Below are 20,005 nucleotides of genomic sequence, written 5' to 3' on the forward strand. Positions count from 1 at the left end.
CACCAAGGTGAAGTGCACTAACTCCCTAAGCTCCCAGGCACCAAGGTGAAGTGCACTAACTCCCTAAGCTCCCAGTCACCAAGGTGCTCTGTGGCTGCTTTTTGATTTCTCTCAGAGAGGTGTGAGATGAGGAACAGAAAGGATGAAGGCGATGGCAGGACAGACATTAAGTTTTAAAATGAATAAAAATACAATTATACACTATATGGAAACCAGTTTCTGGGAACACAATGTAAAGACAAGTGTGCTGCTTCGCTTCCTACAAAACACAGAGGTGAAGAAACACTAGCAGCTGTAACTACAGTTATTCCAGTGTTTGGTTTCCATACTCACAAAAGGGTGTGCATTCCAGACCAGAAAAGTATCCAAACACGTTTAATTAGAAAGAAACCTTTCTTGGCCAGTGACTGAATTTCTTGGATGGTGTTGATATACACAGGGAAGGAACCTCACATCCTACACCACTGTATGAAAAGAATTGTTCAAATTAAGTTATCTTCACCAGAATGACACAGATAAAGAAATAGAGTTCACTCATTTTGGTGAATGGTTTGGATAGAGCCACAGCCTCTCAAACCTAACACACTAACTCTTGTGCACTAGAAAATGGAAATTGCTAATGAGCACTGCACCATATCAATTTCCTGTTCCAGTTGGCTCTGTCAGCTTGGCAACAAACCAAGAGCCTGAAGAAGAGGTGCAGCCATGTGTTTTGCTTTAAAAAATGAAAGGAGTAAGAAAAAGGAGGGACTTCATTTTATATTTGCTTCACTGAAAATCACCACTCTGCTTGGGACCAATTCAGTCCAGGTGCTAAGGATAGAGTAAACGGGCAACACATGAAGACAGACAGTCAGCTTCTATGAGAATTATTACATTTCTAGTTACGTTTCAAAACACAAGTCAGTTTCACTGTGCTTGCACACATACATGCCCCTTTTCAGCATTCTACATGTAGGTCTTTCATTCTCCCATCATCCAAGAAGTCCCAGCCTAAAGTCGGTTGTATCTCTTTCTTTTTTTTCTTTTATTATTATTTTTTTTTTTTTTTTGGTTTTTTGAGACAGGGTTTTTCTGTAGCTTTAGGAGCATGTCCTGGAACTAGCTCTTGTAGACCAGGCTGGTCTCGAACTCACAGAGATCTGCCTATTTCTGCCTCCCGAGTGCTGGGATTAAAGGTGTGCGCCACCACTGCCCGGCTTTGTATTTCTTTCTTATCATCCACCCAGCCACCCATCCATTCATCTTTGCCTCGATCTATCTACCTATCTACCTATCTACCTATCTACCTATCTATCTATCTATCTATCTATCTATCTATCTATCTATCTATCTATCTATCTTCCATCTTTGATATAAATTTAGGCTGAAATGTTTGTACCACAATGTTTTTCTTCACTCTCCATAAATATTAAGACACCAACATTCTCAAGATCTTCCTTCACAACATCACTTTTTAATACATTTATCATGCTACATACTGTGATTTTATCCAAGGCACCATGGCTACAACAGACCAACTCCAAAACATGTAAAACAAAATATTTTCTGACACTATCACCTGACATTTATCACATATCTATTTACTAATTGATTTTGCACCAGTACATATCAAAATTTTAGGATGCTTTCTCTGGAGAGTGAGTTTACAAGTGATTTTCAAGTTCTATTATGATAATCAGGGAGCAAAATGAGTATGACTTTAGTATTCAAGAAAGTCCAATTATAAATCATCATAAGGAAATGTAAATAAAGCAGAGATGAAATTTCATCCAAGTAACAATCCCTGTTCTTCAAAAACTTATAGCCAAAGAATTATAAATAATTACATGACAATCACAATTATTATAGTTAATTGAATGTGGAGGGACAATTACAAGGTTTGAGAAGCTTTAATCCTTTGTCCATCCTCTTTCTTTTCCTACGCCTGGAACTCGCTGTGTAGCCCAGGCTAACCTTGATCTTCCTGCCTCAGGCCCCTGAGTGCTGGGATCATGAGCCCATGCTACAATGCCTGGCATTCGTTTCAGATATCATTTCAGTCAATGCCTACTCTGATGCTATTTTATAAGACACTGGAGCACCGGGTTCCAACTGTGGGTTATGATCCCTTTGGGGTCACATATCAGATATTCTGTACATCAGATGTTTATATTACTACTCATAACAATAGCACAATTACAGCTACAAAGTAGCAATGAAATAATTTTACAATTAGGGGTCACCACAACATAAGGAACATATTAAAGGGTCACAGATTTATGAAGGTTGAGAACCACTGAACATTGAAAAATTCAGGTTGTTTTCCAATGGGCATACATACTAGGGGAGCTGGTTTTCTCCCCAATGTGGTATTTTTGGCCATACCTGTTTTGAAAATATAGCCATGTTTTCAAAACAACTACCCTTGTATATTACACATTTTTTGTTATTTGGAAATTTATACCATATATGCATTCATCTAGTCATTAGCTGCTTAACAATGGGGTGTGTTCCAAGAAATACATCATCAGGTGATTACATCATAATGTGAACACCAGAGTTGACAACACACATTTAGATGGTGTAGGTTACACTCTATATGGCTTCTGCTGCAATCAAGAGACAGTAAGCTTGAGACCCTCGTGAACCCACTGTCACATATGCTGTCCATGGCTAACTGAAACATCATTATTATTTGGTACATGACAGCACTACAGTTTGTACTGTTTACAGATACAAAAAGTGGTGGCAAAGACATTATACTTCATGCATTTATATACACATAAATATCAGCACAAGAAGATATGTCCTAGTGTTACAATTAAGAATGATTGCTTTATATGATGTGTCAGGGAAAAATGAAGTGCTTAAAAAGTAATTTGTATGGATCCCTTGCGTTAGGGAGCCTGCTTTGCTGGTTAACGCCATAGGCAGCTCTGCATTTCTTTCTGCACAGCTCGTGATGTATTTTAAATATGTAGTAAACATTTTCAACTTCACTTGATATGGCTATTTAGTAATATGTGCTGTGGTTAACTGTTTTAATATGTTGGAGAGTAAAACCAAATGTAACAGTTCCAACATTTCTCAGGGGAGTGATTGGGGAGCAGACATATGTTCTTCATCAGAGTTTGCAGCAGAAATCTTAGAAATCAAGAAAAGTAAGGACCCAGATAGAGAAACAGGATTGCAAGCCACTATAGAAAACAACTTGATAATGTCTCTGTTTTGCTCTGGAAGGCCAGAAACAAGAGAGAAAAGTACAGTCCTTTGTGGAAATGTCTGATACATGCATGCCATAATACATGAGAATCCACGGGTTAGACCCAAGGGATGAGGTAAAACTTTGCATGGAATTTTCTATTAATCCCAATGAGTTTCTTTAGCTGTGTGTCTTGACTCTGTGGTCATGGGTTGGTACACTATCACCTACAATAAAGCATTACCATTCTTGTATATAATGCAAAGGCCAATGACAGACTTGCAGAATCACTCTTAGGGTTACCATAGGAATCCTTTGTTATTACCAAGCCAGAAGAAATGCTCAAGAGAAAGATATGCAGAGTTGTTGCTTTTCTAAATTGGAATGGTATCCAGATGAACGGAAATATAGAGAAATGCATCATCTGAAATTTGATGTATTACTAAGAGAAACTCCTGAGACGAGAAAAGGATGCAAGATGTGATGGTAAAAGAAATCTCAAAGGAGAAACTCATATTACCTCCTCTTTTATTTTTTCTTTTACAACTCTCTGTTTGAAAATGTTTCACATTTTATAAGAATTACCTTCTACAAACTGAGGAAAAGGTTTAATAAATCACAATAGACCTGCAAATATTTGTGTGTTCATATGCAAGGAGTAACTCTGTTTCTAGATGATTCCTGAAATACTCTATTTGATGGACCTCAGTTGCAAGTCCTGAGTTTCTGCAGGAAATCCAAAGCCACAGCTGAGAACCAGTGGCCTACTAAGAAGTCTAGACTGAAAATCCAGAGACAGGATTTAGTCCAGTTCCTTCACTCAACAGGATATCTGGTTGGTGGTTTGAGGAAAGGCAGTTACTGTTGGTTGTCTTATTTCTTTGTGTGTAAAGTGAATACAAGGATAACTGTTGAGAACAGTTCCTCTATCAAAGCATAGCAATACTGTGCCTTATGAATCCTAGGCGTAAAAATCTAGGCAAATACAGAACCACCAAAGAGTGCGCCTAGATTTATCAGAGAAAGCAACTATATTACTTTTCCATTGTTGTGGTAAAATACCATGACCAAAGCAACTTATAGAAGGAAGGGTTTGTTTGGAGGGATAGGAGGCAAGGCAGCAAGTAGACATGGCAGATGGAGCAGAATGCTGAGCGCCCTCACGAGGCTTTGAAACCTCAAAGGCCTTCCCAGGCAATATGTTTCCTCCAGTAAGGCCATACTTTTTAGACCTTCCCAAACAGTACCACCAACTGGGGACAAACGGTTCCAGCACATGATTCAAACCCCCACAGCACTGTCACTGAAAAATGAAAACATGGTCAAAACTAAAACTCTATTGTTTTTGTTTTAGATATAACTTTGCCTTCTGTCCCAAAACATGTTCAAAACCTAGTAGTGCGTTGTGAAGAAATTATCACAGAGGGAAAGACGTTAGCATTTCAGGTACACTTCACTGGAGCTGAGACGTCAATGATATGTTTATTAGACTGGTGAGATTATAGACTCTTGCTTGTATTTGTTGCTATCCCTGGGAATATATAAAAGTATGCTTTTAACGCTACAGTTTTATTACCTAGAACTGCCAGGCATCATTGCCTGGTGTTGCACCCAAATTCTGTCTCTAAGGAATCCTATTTAGTCAGACTTAACTCAGCAATGGAGTTCATTATTGATATACAACAACGATGACACATTATGCATTAGGCTGTGTGTCAGGCACTTTGTCCATCTTAGCTCATGTGGATGTATTTTATTTATGAAGAAGCTGAGAATCTATGATATTAAATGATCCACAATTACTGAGTATCAGAAGCTAGACCTATCTGCACCAAGTCCTTGTTCAGAGCCGTAACACTTAATGCTGCTGCTACCCCAGTTTCTATGCTTGAAGATTTTAGAATAATGCTAAATGAAAAGATGTGTTCCAGTCAATACTGATAAATTGAAAGTGGGATATAAGCCCAATGCTGCCAGCACATGACAATATATCTTTTTAGCATTTTAAATGAAAACAATTCCAATATTCTAAGAATAAGGACATGTAGGTTATTGCTTAACCTCCAAGTACTTCATCTTGCTTTAGAATTCCCTGCCAAGAATGTCTAGAGTGCTAACTGTGGCAAACATAACTTCCTACCTACTGCCCATCCCCACAGCCCTTCTTCTAACAAAACACTCACCTTGTTGTTTCTTGATGAAGCTTTCGTGAAAACTGCTGTTTCCCTAATAAAAATGGTGGTGGGGTAGAGACTCAACCAATAACTGCCTGTTCCCTTTCCCTTTCTTTCCGTCTTATCCAAACCCTAGACAGGCAGTCTCTAGAGAAACACCTACCTCAATCAAGACTACAGCTCCAGGACATTCAAGAAGAACATCTCCACAGGCCAATCTGGTAGAGGAATTTTCTCAATTAAGGTTCCTTTCTAAACTTGACACTCTAGCTTGTGTAAAGTTGACAAAAAAAAAAAAAAATTAGCCAGGAAGCCATGCAAACATCTCTCTGCCTACGTGCATCAGCTGTAAACGTTTGAGGAGCTCAACCCTCCGTTAAATAATTCTTTAATTATAACCCCAAATGGACCCAAAACCAGTTCCTATTTTATGCTCAGCAATCACAGGTGATCAATAAGGACAGTGATGATCAGTATCGAGGCTCAAGGCCAGGGAGCTGCCAGCTAACATCACACTGCTAAGAAGCGGCAGGCCAGAAATTTTAAATCATGGTTTTCTGTATTCAAACCTTCAGCTTTTTCCGGTACACCTCTCTGCAGGACAACATTCCAAGCGTGCACTTCAAAATCTGCATTAAATTTCATTCTCTGAAGACAGTTCAGATGGATTTATTTTTCTTGTGGCTGGCAGGCGAACACTGAAGTATACAGAAACTCATATTCTCTTTGAACTTAGCAGGACTGAGGACACCAACCAGCAAAAGCAGGCCAGGCCAGTTTTCTCCTTCCAGGTTCCCACTCACAACCCCCCAAAGCCAATCTTAGTTACTTTACATGAATAGAAAAGAATTGCCCACCGCACTAGAAATGTGCCTGGGACGTATCCATCTAAAGAGTGCAGATTAAAAAGAAAACAGTGTGCTGCCACTGACCGACATGCTCAGCTTTTGTTCTGTTTTACTAATCACAGTTTCCTATTATCCTTCCTATACAAAGGAAGAATACAGAGACACAAAAGCAACTGTCAAAAAATAAATTACATAATGAATAGATAAAAAAATATGGATTTTAAACATGGGCAATTACTGTCAAAAGGTATTATTGAAATAAGCAGAATTAAAGTTTGTTACTCTTGCTTCTAAAAGCCAGGTAACCAATAGACTTCTATGGCTATAAATAATAATGTAATTTATTACAATTGCAGAGAAAAGAGGAAGCACTTGTAAAAATGGGGGGGTATGGCACACATATACTACTATATAATGGTAACAGATAAAAAGCAAGGGCAATATCTAAAATTTCAACCACAGGTTGGTTTTCTCTCCAGATACTAATGAAATGGCTGGGTATGCATGGCATGAAACAGTGTGGGTGAGTAAGCCTGAGCTGTGGCATGCAGTGGATGTAGCAGTGACATGGGCTTGAAGCAGCTTTGTATCACATGTCTAAAGGCATGGGCTTCATATCCACAAAACCCAGAGTCAAATGCGGTTCTACCACTTAGCAACTGAGAAAAGACAGTTTGGTGAAGTTTTTTTTTTTTTTAATTTTTTTGAGACAGGGTTTCTCCATAGCTTTTTGGTTCCTGTCCTGGAACTAGCTCTTCTAGACCAGGCTGGCCTCAAACTTACAGAGATCCGCCTGCCTCTGCCTCCCGAGTGCTGGGATTAAAGGCATGCGTCACCACCACCCGGCCCTTGATGAAGTTTTTAACAGATAAAACAGGGTATTTTGTTATCATGTAAAGTAAAATAGTTGGTGCATAATTCTTTTATTGATTACTTATTTTCAAAATTACTTTTTAAAATATTTTCATTAGCCAAAGAATATACATGAGGAATCAAATAAATTCTGCTACTCAGAGTCAAGAAAATGCCTTGAAGTAAAATAAGAACAGTACTGACCACTGGCACAGGAGACCATTTCCTGAATATTAGCCCAGAGCAGCACAGACACTCAGAGAAACAATTAATAAATGGGACCTCCTGAAACTGAAAAGCATCTGTAAAGCAAAGGACACAGTCAATAAAAGAAAACAGAATGGGAAAAGATCTTCACTAACCCCACATCAGACAGAGGACTGATCTCCAAAATATACAAAGAACTCAAGAAATTGGTCATCAAAAGAACAAATAATCCAATAAAAAAAATGGAGTACAGACCTAAACAGAGAACTCTCAACAGAGGAGAGGGCTGAAAGACAGTTAAGGAAATGTTCAACATTCTTAGTCATCAGAGAAATGCAAATCAAAACAACTCTGAGTTTCCACCTTACACCCAAGAATGGCCAAGATCAAAAACACTGATGACAACTTATGCTGGAGAGGTTGTGGGGAAAAGAGAACACTTCTGCATTGTTGGTGGGAATGCAAGCTGGTACAACCCCTTTGGATGTCAGTGTGGCGATTTCTCAGAAAATTAGGAAGCGACCTTCCTCAAAACCCAATAATATCACTTTTGGGTATATACATGCCACAATGACATGTGCTCAACCATGTTCATAGCAGCATAATTTGTCACAGCCAGAACCTGGAAACAACCTAAATGCTCCTTGATCGAAGAATGGATAAGGAAAATGTGGTACATTTACACAATGGAGTATTACTACTCCAGAAAAAAATAATGACATCTTGAATTTTGCAGGCAAATGGATAGAGCTAGAAAACATCATATTGAGTGAGGTAACCCAGACATAGAAAGACAATTATCACATGTACTCACTCATAAGTGGTTTTTTTTGTTTGTTTGTTTTTTGTTTTTCGAGACAGGGTTTCTCTGTGGCTTTGGAGCCTGTCCTGGAACTAGCTCTGTAGACCAGGCTGGTCTCGAACTCACAGAGATCCGCCTGCCTCTGCCTCCCGAGTGCTGGGATTAAAGGTTTTTAAACACAAAGCAAAGAAAACCAGCCTACAAACCACAATCCCAGAGAACCTAGACAACAATGAAGACCCTGAGAGAGACATACATGGATCTAATCTACCTAGGAAGTAGAAAAACACAAGATCTCCTGAGTAAATTGGGAACATGGGGATCATGGGAGAGGGATGAAGGTGAAGGGAAAAGAAGGGAGGAGAGCAGAGAAAAATGTATAGCTCAATAAAATCAATTTAAAAATTAAAAAAAAGAAAGACAGTACTGATCACAGGCTCCCTGGGAAAGCTTTCCATTAACCTTGATACAGGTACACTATGTATATCTGGAAGACAATGCATTTTTTTTGGGGGGGGGAGCTAAATTCTTTTACTTATTTATTTAGATGCAGGTTGAAGTATCTGTTCCTAATAGAACTGAGTCACAATTCCTCTACTACTATATGATTAAGTTTCTACCCCAATACCCAAATGTCACATTTTCCTTAGCAGCATCTATAAATATAAACCCTTCTTTAGGACATTTGAGTTCTCAACATAATTAATAAAGATACGTCCATACTAATCAACCACAAATTTAGCTTGAGGAATATAGTCCTTTTGTTGTATTCGGAAGCAGAGAGACAAAGGTAAGGAGGTAGGGAGGAAGGGAGGGGGGGAATGTGTGTGGGCACTCATATGTATGTTTTCAAGTGACTAGTTCACATATGTCAAAATAACACCTCTGTACCATTTAACTACTTACACTAAATACCCAAAGTTAATATTGGTAAAAATGCATGATTAATATTATAAAATAAAGGTTTAAATAAAACTTCAAAAATTCCACAACTTATTATTTTTTAATTTTTAAATTATGAGCTAACAATTTTTTCCTATACAAACATGAATTCACAGAAATGTTTTCAAAGCAAGAAAATGCAATATCCTGAGGAAGTGTAAAGAAACTAATAAAAAATGAACTGCGGGGTCAGTGAACACCTTGACTGAATATTAAGAGAATGTTCCTAGAGCGTTACTTCAGTTCCAACAATAAACTGTCAACATACAAACATTATAAAGCCTACCCAAACAACTGTAATTAGAACATGCACACTGGCCTTGCTATCTGTCTTGGGACTTGCTCATTTAAACATAATTTCCAATGAAATTCTTCTAGCATCCAAATTTACTTTAAATCAAAGCTCTGTTCTAAGCATTGTATAAACCATATTAAGCCATTCTAAGTCAATATTTATTTCCAACCAAACAAACACACGTAATGGCAGATAGTGTTGTACTTAACGAAATGGCAACGAATTCCACAAGTTCTACTTAAGTGGATTATAAACTGGCGAACAGGTTCCATGCCAGGCAAAAAAATGCTTCCCGTCTGTGGAAACTGAACGAAGTTTCCATCTCATCAGGGTTTTGCTGTTCATAACCAGCCACAGGAAAGGTCAGAATAAAATAAAATACACAGGCATGGGAAACTAAGATCTCCAGCACCATGGCCTATATCAGAGATGTCTCCATCCTTCCCCCAGTGAGGTCCACCGGGGTCTAAAACACACATAATCTGCCTCACTCGAACTTATCTGAGCAGGGATGTCTACACACATGTAAACATGTACATACACGCACGTTCGAGTTACTGAAAGGAAACCTGGACTGCTTTAAAGTATCCATGCTTTATGTACAGGCTTCAATAGCTTCTAGGCATAACTGATACCACTGAAATCAGCATTATACAAATATAAGCTATTAAAAGAGTTGAATACTACATGTGGAGGTGGAGCATTACAGTCTCTGGTAATTGTAGACTCTCCCCAAACTAGCACAGTCTACTTTACTGGGAAGCTAGTGTGTCATTTAGAATAGTACTAATTAATTAAAATTCAAATGAAGTATTGCAGGCTCAAACTCCTGAAAATGGCGATTTCTAATCCCAAAACCCTGTCTAGCACCTTACAAAACAATTTTTCTCTGAAGATTTTGCTGTTTGACCAAGGCTTTGACACCAACAAACATAAATTCCGAGAGGGACTTAGCAAACTGTTCCACCACCACTACTGGAAAAGGACACTATGGGAGAGACAGGCTGACCATGCAGGAGGCTGGAGATGGTCCCCTCCTCCCGTGACAGTCTCTACTCAGAACCCTGGTTTCTGTACACACAGGATCTGAGGTCTACAATGGTGCTCACACTCACCTGTGATCTTCTGCAGCAACGGTGACAACCGGGACTCCTCAGAGAAGACCTGGGCCAATGCTGTCTTCACCCTTTCTTCAGCTGCTCTCAGGTCGTTGTCCAGGGTGAACTCTCCAGTGACAGAGTAAATGTAGATGAGGAGGATTAGCAGCTCCTCAGGGCTGTAGTCCTCACTGGTTCTCTGGCTTGGGGACTTAATCATTGGCAGCATCTGATTAAGCACAACAGCCATGGTTGAATCGCCAAGGCTCTAAAACAGAAGCAAGGTCAGGAGGAGACGTCAGCCTTACACAAAGACAGAACATTAGTTCAAAGAGACTTGTGAAATCCTTATGGTACTCATTGACCACAGTCTTTCAGGTCTGTATTTATTAATCCTGACGAGAACACTGCAAGAAGTCTGGCATTAGAAATTTTATTCTGAAAAACATTTGATAAAATGACAAGTAAAGTTGCAGGCCCTTTGATAATGATCCTACTGTGGTTTGAGCAAATGAGATGGAAATTTTTTGAAAATAAAATGTAGGTGATTCAAAGGCAAGGGACGTAGCTCAGTGGAAGAACATTTACCTAGCACACACAAGGCCCCAGGTTTGATCCCCAGCTCTGTAAGAAAATGTAAGCATTTCAAAAACTTGAAAACTTAAACAAAAATGTAAAGCAATACAATTTGAAAAACAAACCTGGCTGATTATCTGTTTAAAGGAACGCTGATGCTCCTTAACAGAATTTACATATTCAAATAAGTGTGGAGTCTCCTTAACAGAATTTACATATTCAAATGAGTATGGATTCTCCTTTAAAGGAATCAGTCTTTCTAACAGCCCTGGCTGTCCTGGAACAGAGATCCGCCTGTCTCTGCCTGTGATTAAAGGCATGAGCCACCACGGCCCAGCTTCAGGATATCATTTTTGATATGTTCTATATTGGCAAATATTGGCCAGAATATTTATAGCAACCAAAGGTCATTTCCTGCTAACTCTGACAAATAAAATAATGGCTCCAAATGGAAATGGGTTCAATAGTTCTTTCAGTGAATTTGAAGGTAATTCAGCTCAACTTATTAATATATATTTCTAAATTTTCTTCATTTATTTTTATGTGTATAGTGTTTTGTTACTTGTGTGTGCACAATGTGCATGCTGGATCCACAGAGGCCAGAAGAGGTCATTTGATATTCAGGGACTGGAGTGACAGAGGGCTGTGAGCTTCCACATGGGTTCTAGGAATCAAACCTAGGCCCTGTGGAAGACTGGCAGTGCTCAAGCAACTGAACAATCTCTCCAGTCTACCACCTCAATTTTTTTTTTAAAAGGTTTTAGTTCTTCTACCAACTTCTTAAATGACACTCAGAAGATAATTTCAGGATTCCTTACACGTGATAAGAGCACTGCATCATTGGAGTTACTATGTCAAGGAACTACATACACCTTCAGCACCAATCTTGAAGTTTTGGAAAAGAGACACTAGTTTTCACATTCAAATTAAAATCCAAGTTATCAGAAGCGGAAACTTCCATCACTCATATGTTCCCTGAGTGATGCAGGATTCCCCTCTGTATGCTGTGAATACCATTGGTTAATAAAGAAGCTGCTTTGGGTTTGCTGATAGGGCAGAACTTAGGTAGGTAGGGAAGACTAAACTGAATGATGAGAGAAAGGAGGTGGAGTTAGAGAGAAGCCATGTAGCCCCTCAGAAGACAGATGCCAAAACTTTAACCGGTAAGCCACAGCCATGTGGCAATACACAGATTAATAGAAATGGGTTAAAATAAGATGTAAGAGTTAGCCAATACGAAGCTAGAGCTAATGGGCTAATCAGTGATTTAATTAATACAGTTTCTGTGTGATTATTTTGGAGCTGAGCAGTCAGGAACCAACAAGCGACCTTCTTCAACACCTGAACACCTACTATGTTGCATTATTGTAGGCCTGAGAAACAGAGCAGACACATTCTCTACTCTCGTAGTTCATGTCAAGGAAAAAACACAATTGGAAAACTGAGAGAGTAAATGCTGTGGTGCAGCAGATGGTGGTAAGTGCTATGGGGGTGGGGAAAGGGGAACAGGAAAGGGAGATGGAGAGGCGGGACTTCAGGGGCTTCTCACTCTTTATATGGGAGAAGTCAAAGCAAGAGGACACAGGGACAGAGCAACACTGCAAGATGCAAACAGCTGAAGGTTATTGCAAAGAGTGGGCCACCTCAAAAGAGTTCTTCTATCCACTTCCGCTCAAGGAGAGGCCACCCCAAAAGAGCTCTTCCAGCCATTTCCACTCAAATTCAGACAAATCAAGACAGGGTTGCTCTGTGTAACAGCCCTAGCTGTCCTGGAACTAGCTCTTGTAAACCACGCTGGCCTTGAACTCAAAGAGATCCATCCATCTGCCTCTGCCTCCCAAGTGCTGGGATTAAAGGTGTGTGCTACCAATGCCCAGCTACCATTTATTTCTAATATAATTACATGTTTATGGCATATTACACAAAAAATAAAGTGCTAAGTCTTTGGAGTAGATAAGAATGGAAAGGGCAGAGATTTTACTGGCATATGGTAACAAGATGTGGTTTAGAAAGTAAAAGCAAATTCACCCTCAGAGCACCAGGAGCAGAGAGTTCCCTGCTACTCCAGGTGCCAAAGTCCCTTAAAGAAAGGAGCCATGTGGTTGGCCTGACCAGAGAGGTTCACAGAGGCTGCAGCCTGCCTATTTGTTTCTTATTCCATTGCCAGCTTCTTGGACTACAAGAAGATGATTCCTGCACTGCCTCTCATCCCATATCCTGACAGCCAGGGTTATATACAATGTGTCTACCCTGCAGGAGCCCTGTACCCTCAGAGAAGAAAGCCTTTTAAAAGATGAGTCTGAAGAGTGCATCAGGGCAGGAGACTCATTAATAAAGATGTACGTGCTAGCATCTGCCTCTTGAGCCTGCATTTTCAAGTCTTTGGTTTATGATACATGATAAGAAGAGAAATCCTTCAGTAGAGACACAAGCATGACTTCCATTGTTCACAGCGGCAAAACGACATTCAAAATATGCTTCAAGCATCCCAAGAAGTCAATAGATGTCTTTGATACAAAGCCAAAAACAGTGGGCAGTTACAAAGATGTAAGAATTATGGGAAAATAAGAATACCCCATTTTGAAAACCTCATTCCAGTTCTGACTGTCCCATTATGTTGTTCCTTAACATCGTGGGATCTCTTCATGTCTAAGTAATACGACCTGATTAGAGCAGTGATACTCAACTTGTGGTTCATGACCTCTTTGGCAAACCTCTATCTCTAAAAATATTTACATTATGATTCATCACAATAGCAAAAGTACAGTTATGAAGTAGCAACAAAAAATTTATATTTGGGGTCACCACAACACGAGGAACTGTGTTAAAGGGTCACATCGTTAGGAAGGCTGAGAACCACTGGACCAGGGGATGGCAGAGCAGGAAGCCACATTATTCCAGGCAGCTAGTCGTATTATTACTGTTCCCTACTCAGCAAAATATAGACTACTCAAAAAAAATGAGCTTTACCATAGACAGTCAGAGAAGTGCAGAAATAACAATGAGAACGTGTGTGAAATAGGTAGGCTGATGGATTCCAGCTCTTTCCCCTAGGGTGATCTAAAAACCTTGACACCTCAGTGGCAATGAACACACCCAGATCCTAGTCTCTGCTGTCTTTCTTTGGTAAAAGAAACCAGGGGTCTCCAAAGAGATGACTGACCCTAGGAAATGGAAGGAAAACACAGGAAAAGCCTGGAAGATCTTATAGTGTCCCCCACCCCCATAAAGAGATTAAGGATATGTCAAAGGGACCCAAGAGTCAACAGCAAGACTTCCCAGTTGACCACAGCCAGAATAATTTAAAAAACAACATGAAGTAGTATTTTCAAATAACCTAAAGAATTCAGGAAAAGTATCCATCTGTTCACATTGACATAACTGTGACTGTCAGTTAACAGGCTAGAAGGATGGCTCAGTCAATAAAGCTCTTGCCTTGCAAATATAAGGTCCCAAGTTCAATCCCCAGAACCTGTTTAAAGAGGGTGGTGGATTCCCTGAAGCTGAACTTAGAGGAGACTGAACCATCGGATGTAGGTGTTAGGAAAAGAATTTATGTCCTCCAAAAGAGGAGTCCGCACTCTTAGCCAATGACCATCTCTTCTGGCTTGTTGGTCATTTCCTGATGTCTGCTTTTCTTAATAACAAGAAAAGATCAGAGACTTCCCAGATTGAAGCCTTTTTACAGCAAAGGACATTCATTTCAGCAGGAGTAACAGGATGTGTGAATAAGGTGGTATTAGAGAGGACCTGTGTCATAGGCTATATGACCTTGGGGAAAGGAAATAAAAACGCCTAAATATTAGCTAGCCCCATTACACAGGCATCTATTTATACACTGACACAAATTGTGTCAGCCCCTCTGCTTTAAAAATGAAGCAATCCCCACAAGAAGATAGTGTTCGTATACTCAAACTTAACTCTGTTTTCTGAGGGCTAACTTTGTAGAACACATTTGATATCATTTAGGAAGATACAACCATGGCCACTCTTCACCAGGTTGTTCCATGAACTTCATAATGAAAGTAGGTCACACGGCAGCACCTGGCATGTTATTCTGTTACCACTACCCAGTGCCCTAGGATCTCCTTCTCCATCCAGAAGGACTAGGTAAGAACACTGGTATGGGAACGGCATGTATTCTAGGAAAGGACATTGGCAGCCTCAGAGGAAGGAGGGACAGTCTACAAACTCTGGGTGTAAAACTCTATCGTGGGACTTCATTTCAACAGCCAGTGAAAGGCCAAGGAAAAGTCAAATATTACTAAATGCTGCTATTGAAAGATACAAGCACAGCAAACCCTAGCTGAAGTGGAGGATTTTAAAAATGGTTTCTTTGTAAAGCAGTTGGGATTAAGTTTCCTATTCACCTTCACACAAGCAGGCCTACTAGTGGGGAGAAGAGGGCCTGAGCTGTGGCTGGGGTGACAAAGTACTTTGTTATTTCTGCAGTCTGGGTTCTTGTTATTCTTGAATCAGTCCCCAGCAACTCCATACAAAGGCCCTCTTTAAAAGCCGTGTCCTTAGAAAAGCTGACTGTGAAGTCAAGAGCTGGTCTCCATTTTGGCATTAGGAACATATTACATATGGTGGCAGGCTGGTCCAGGCTGCCACACCTGCTCCTCTGAGAGCAGAACCTGCAGACACTCTGAACTACTAGCAGAGAACACTTCTCAGCAATCCTCAGCCAGTGTGTGCAGGCTGCTGAGATATGACAATGGGTGCTCAAATATCTTGTCTCCAAACAGTACCTGCCAAAATTAAAATCAATCTGTTATTTTGGATAATTCTGAAGGAATCTGAATTTCCTTTTGTACACCCCAGGCAGAATGTAAAAATGTAAAATAATTCACTGATACGCCCAACATTGTGCACACAGATACACACCAAATAAGCACATCATTTAATTAACGGTAACAATAACTACACAACAAAGTGAGACACAGGCTCCATGGGACTCAGATGAGTGGGAGGAGGACTGGACAGCTGCCAGCTCATAAGAAAGTTCTCAACAGAGGCATCTGCATTTGCTTTGGAAACACCCAAATCTTGATGGGGTGCATGCCAAATGGGTCTTAAAGATCCAACATCCAATATGAGGGAGGAACAAAGCTCTAAGAAATGAATTATAGGGTAGGATCCTCCCTTCAGTAAATATTTCATGTACATCTACCAAGAAGGTAGGATAGGTGGGATAATGCCCCATTTCCTGGAGTCAGTGACTAGTTACCACATGTGGCCAGAGGCCTTCCAGATGTGATGAAGACTATGTGTTAGTTACTTTCATCACTACAATCAAAATGCCACCCAGAAGCAGCATAAAAGAGGACAGTTTTGATGTACAGTGTCTGAGAAAGCATGACAGCAGGAAGAGCTCAGTTCGTGGCAGCAGCCTGAGGAAAGGCTGTTCACATCGTGGCAGAAGGAAAGGAAGGACTTAGGCTGGACCAGGGCAGGTATAACCCATTCCTAGTGACCTACTTCTGCTAATACTAGCTGGACTGCCTTCAAAACAGTCCCATACGCTGAAGCATGAGTCTGCTCGGATACTCTAGTCAAACCATAACTTCTATGCCTGCTTCAAAAAAGAAAAGGACTGCCCAAGGAAACATCTTCCAAGGTCCAGATGCACGAGCGCTCAACAGTCTGGGGCTTTCGATATGTGAGGTCTTGCCCTTAAGAAACATTTCCTATTTCCCAGTGTAAAATATTACACTTCTCTCTAATTCACTAAAGCCTCACAGTTATATTGGTCTTACCTGCACCCACTCTGCCCACAACTGTTCTTTTGCTTGACAGGTGCCATGTGTTTTAAATCTTTCTGTTCTGCTTTTGCTTTAGACCCTCACTATAAGCCAGGCAAAAATTAGCAAAGAATTATCATGTCACAGCATGGATATTGTGCTTTGAAATCTTTATCGGACAAATAAATTAGTCCAATATTTTTTAATGTGGTTACATTCAGTTTTTCAAAATATGGCAAAAATCTAGCCAGATTATTTTCCAGAAGGTCCAAATCCCAATAGGATCCATATTTCCATCTGAAACTTCATGAGCAATCTTTATATTCTTCATTTCTATTGAAAGTCTGGTCTTGTGGGTGCCCATCAGAACACCCCACTAAAAAAAGCTTTCAGGGACTGGAGAAATGGCTGTGGTTTAAGAGCATCTGCTACTTTTCTAGAGACCCTGATGTTGGTTTCCAGCAATCACATCACCTGTAACGACAGCTCTAAGGAATGCAGTATCATCTATGGCTTCCTCTGGAATGGACACACAAGCACACCTTCACACATATATACAACTCTCTCTCATACACACACACACACACACACACACACACACACACACACACACACACACACAGTTTATAGCATCTTGGAGCTTCTCTAGCCTACATCTACAAACTCCTCCAAACTTCTGAAAACCAGGTCAAAGGCCTAACTGGAACTGCATGTGTGCTCATGTTTACCACAGCAGCAACACCACAGCAGGAACTTGTGTTATAGACCAGTCACACTAAACAGATGGGAAGCTGCAAAGGCAGATTGGAATCTGCAGTAGTTAGAACCCTCAGAGGCTCAGTCCTAGTATCTTCTTCCAACCAGGCTTTATGTCCCAAAGGGTCCACAACTTTCAGAACAGCACCACAAGCTGAGGCCTCCTCATGAAAAACAAGAGCCCGGGAGGGCACTGGAAGGTCAAGCTCTAACACTGCAGATCTTGAGACGAGGCAATCACTGATCCTACATTATTTGAGTAGATCCAACCTAATCTCAGGACTTCTAAAGATGAGGGCTTTTCCCAGCTCTGGCCAGAGATGAGATGATTCACAGATGCAACAACACTGTCCCTGAAGACTGAGTAGAGAAACTACAAGCCAAGAACACAGAGGCCCACGGAAACTGGAAAGGACAAAGAAACAAGCCCTCCTCTACAACCTCTAGAGAGAAAGAGACCCCTGATTACAGTTAATGCTACTTCAGTAAGATCTCCAGAATTACAAATCAATAAATGTGTGTTTTGAAGTTTGAGGTCATGATGAATTAATGTAAGAGGTCTGTGGGGTAGAAAATGAGAAGCCCCATGTTAGAGCACGTAGCACTCACTGAGAAACTTGCTTGCAATAGAATGTGAGAGTTTAAATGTTTATCCTCTTAAAACTCAAGCTGGAACTTAATTGCCAGTATATTAGTACTAGGTAGTGAGGTCTTTAAGAGGTTGTGTTGTCAGGCTAGTCCCTCGGGAATGAGACTGACGCCATCTAAGAGGCTCACTCCTGGCTCTTGCAACTTTCATCATGGCATGGCACAGCAGGGAGGTCCTTCACAGATGCTAATACATGGTACCATACTTTGCAGACTCCATAACTTTGAACCTGTACCAGATTCTATTCACTATGTTATCCAGAGTTAATTATTCCATTGTGTTAACACAAAATGAACTAAAACATGGGAATCAATAAAAATAATTGTCAAATTATTAGACGAATGAGCAAGAGCTAGCATGAATAGAGAGCTCAGTGGCATTCATTTCATCTCTGTCCTTAGGAGACCAGTGAGGGTCTTCAGGAAAATGATAGAAAGGAAAGGCATAGAGTGACCAGAATTCAAATGCACTGTTACCAGTCAGCCCTGAATCATAATGTCTTGGAAGCCAACATTCATCAACTACGTGATTTTACAGGGCAGTGGCCTTCTAAGCTGGATCCAGAGACTCTTTGAGAGGACTTTCCTAACAATACCAAGGCAGTTCTTGCCATATTCTTTTGGTGCACAATGGCACTAACAGCATGAACACAGAGAGAGTTAAAATCAATAATTTGGCAGATTAATAAACACCTGTAATTTCAGTCCTTAAAAGATTTAAGCAGGAAGTGGGGGAGTGGAAAAGAGGAAAGCCTTCAGCCTTATTTTTGATAGTGTATGCGATAAAATGGAAATGATGCATAAGCCGGCCCTTCTTCTGTACGATGACTTTTCTCTCAGAAAAGCATTTTGCAAAGGATGAGGTAGGAACTGAACTAACTGCTGGTCTTGTGTAAAACCCACTATTCTTGACTAATGACAAATGATCAAGTGACGTGTTGCCTATGGTGGCAGACACTCATAATTCCAGCACCTGTGAAGCTGAGGCAGGGGGAATGCAAATCTAAACCTGGCCTGCAATACACAGCAAGCATGAGGCCAGTGTGGGCTACACAGCAAGACCCTGAATGAAGTGGAAAATCAACACCAACAAAAGGAATACAGTTGGTAAGAATCTTAGCTTCTGAGCAAAACTTTATAGAAAAGACCTATCTATTATTGCCAGATTCTCAATTCTTACAGATTTTTTTCTGATCAGTAGGGACATTAAAATGTGGATTTTGCTTTCAAAAATATATAAGAAAATGTATTAACATTTGTAATGTCTAACTTTTAGTGAACCAAAGCTTCTAAAATCAGGTATATTTTTTAAAAAGTTCATTCAAAATATAGACCAGTGGTTTAATTTTATTTATTTAATTTTATTTTATATGCATTGGTGTTTTGCCTGCATTCATGTTGGTAGTAAGGGTGTTGGATCCCCTGGAACTACACTTACAGACAGTTGTGAGCTACCATGTGGGTGCTGGGAACTGAACCCAGGGTTCTCTAGAAGAACAGACAGTGCTCTTAACCACTGAGCTCACTGAAATATTTTCCAATTCTACATTAAAACTTCAAGAAATCAGTACTTGCAGAGTTGAAATATGGTATCAAAAATAATATCCACAAACATCTGGAAGAGCTGTCAAGCACTCCTTTTCCAAGGACTCTGTTCCTACACTCTCTCCAAAGCGGCATCTGGCAGCCAGTAAACGGGAACAAATATGTCTGCCTGGTTTCTATCAACAGAGATTTAAAATTCAAAAACATAATACAAATCAATGACACTCTCACTCAATATTTTTTGTTTTTTTTAAATATTTATTTATTTATTATGTATACAATATTCTTTCTGCGTGTATGCCTGAAGGCCAGAAGAGGGCACCAGACCTCATTTC

The 20,005-nt window shown here is 40.1% G+C and overlaps 1 protein-coding gene across 1 annotated transcript in view; it reads right to left on the minus strand.

The window, feature by feature from the left end:
• Scfd2 (sec1 family domain containing 2) overlaps positions 1-20,005 on the minus strand; it is a 344,622-nt gene that overhangs the window by 194,970 nt on the left and 129,647 nt on the right. The window contains exon 5 of the mRNA XM_005359346.3: positions 10,420-10,669. Within this exon, the coding sequence (XP_005359403.1) occupies positions 10,420-10,669 (250 nt within the window). The remainder of the gene's footprint in view (positions 1-10,419; positions 10,670-20,005) is intronic.

Source organism: Microtus ochrogaster, linkage group LG1 (assembly GCF_000317375.1).
Source record: "Microtus ochrogaster isolate Prairie Vole_2 linkage group LG1, MicOch1.0, whole genome shotgun sequence".
Lineage (NCBI taxonomy): Eukaryota > Metazoa > Chordata > Mammalia > Rodentia > Cricetidae > Microtus > Microtus ochrogaster.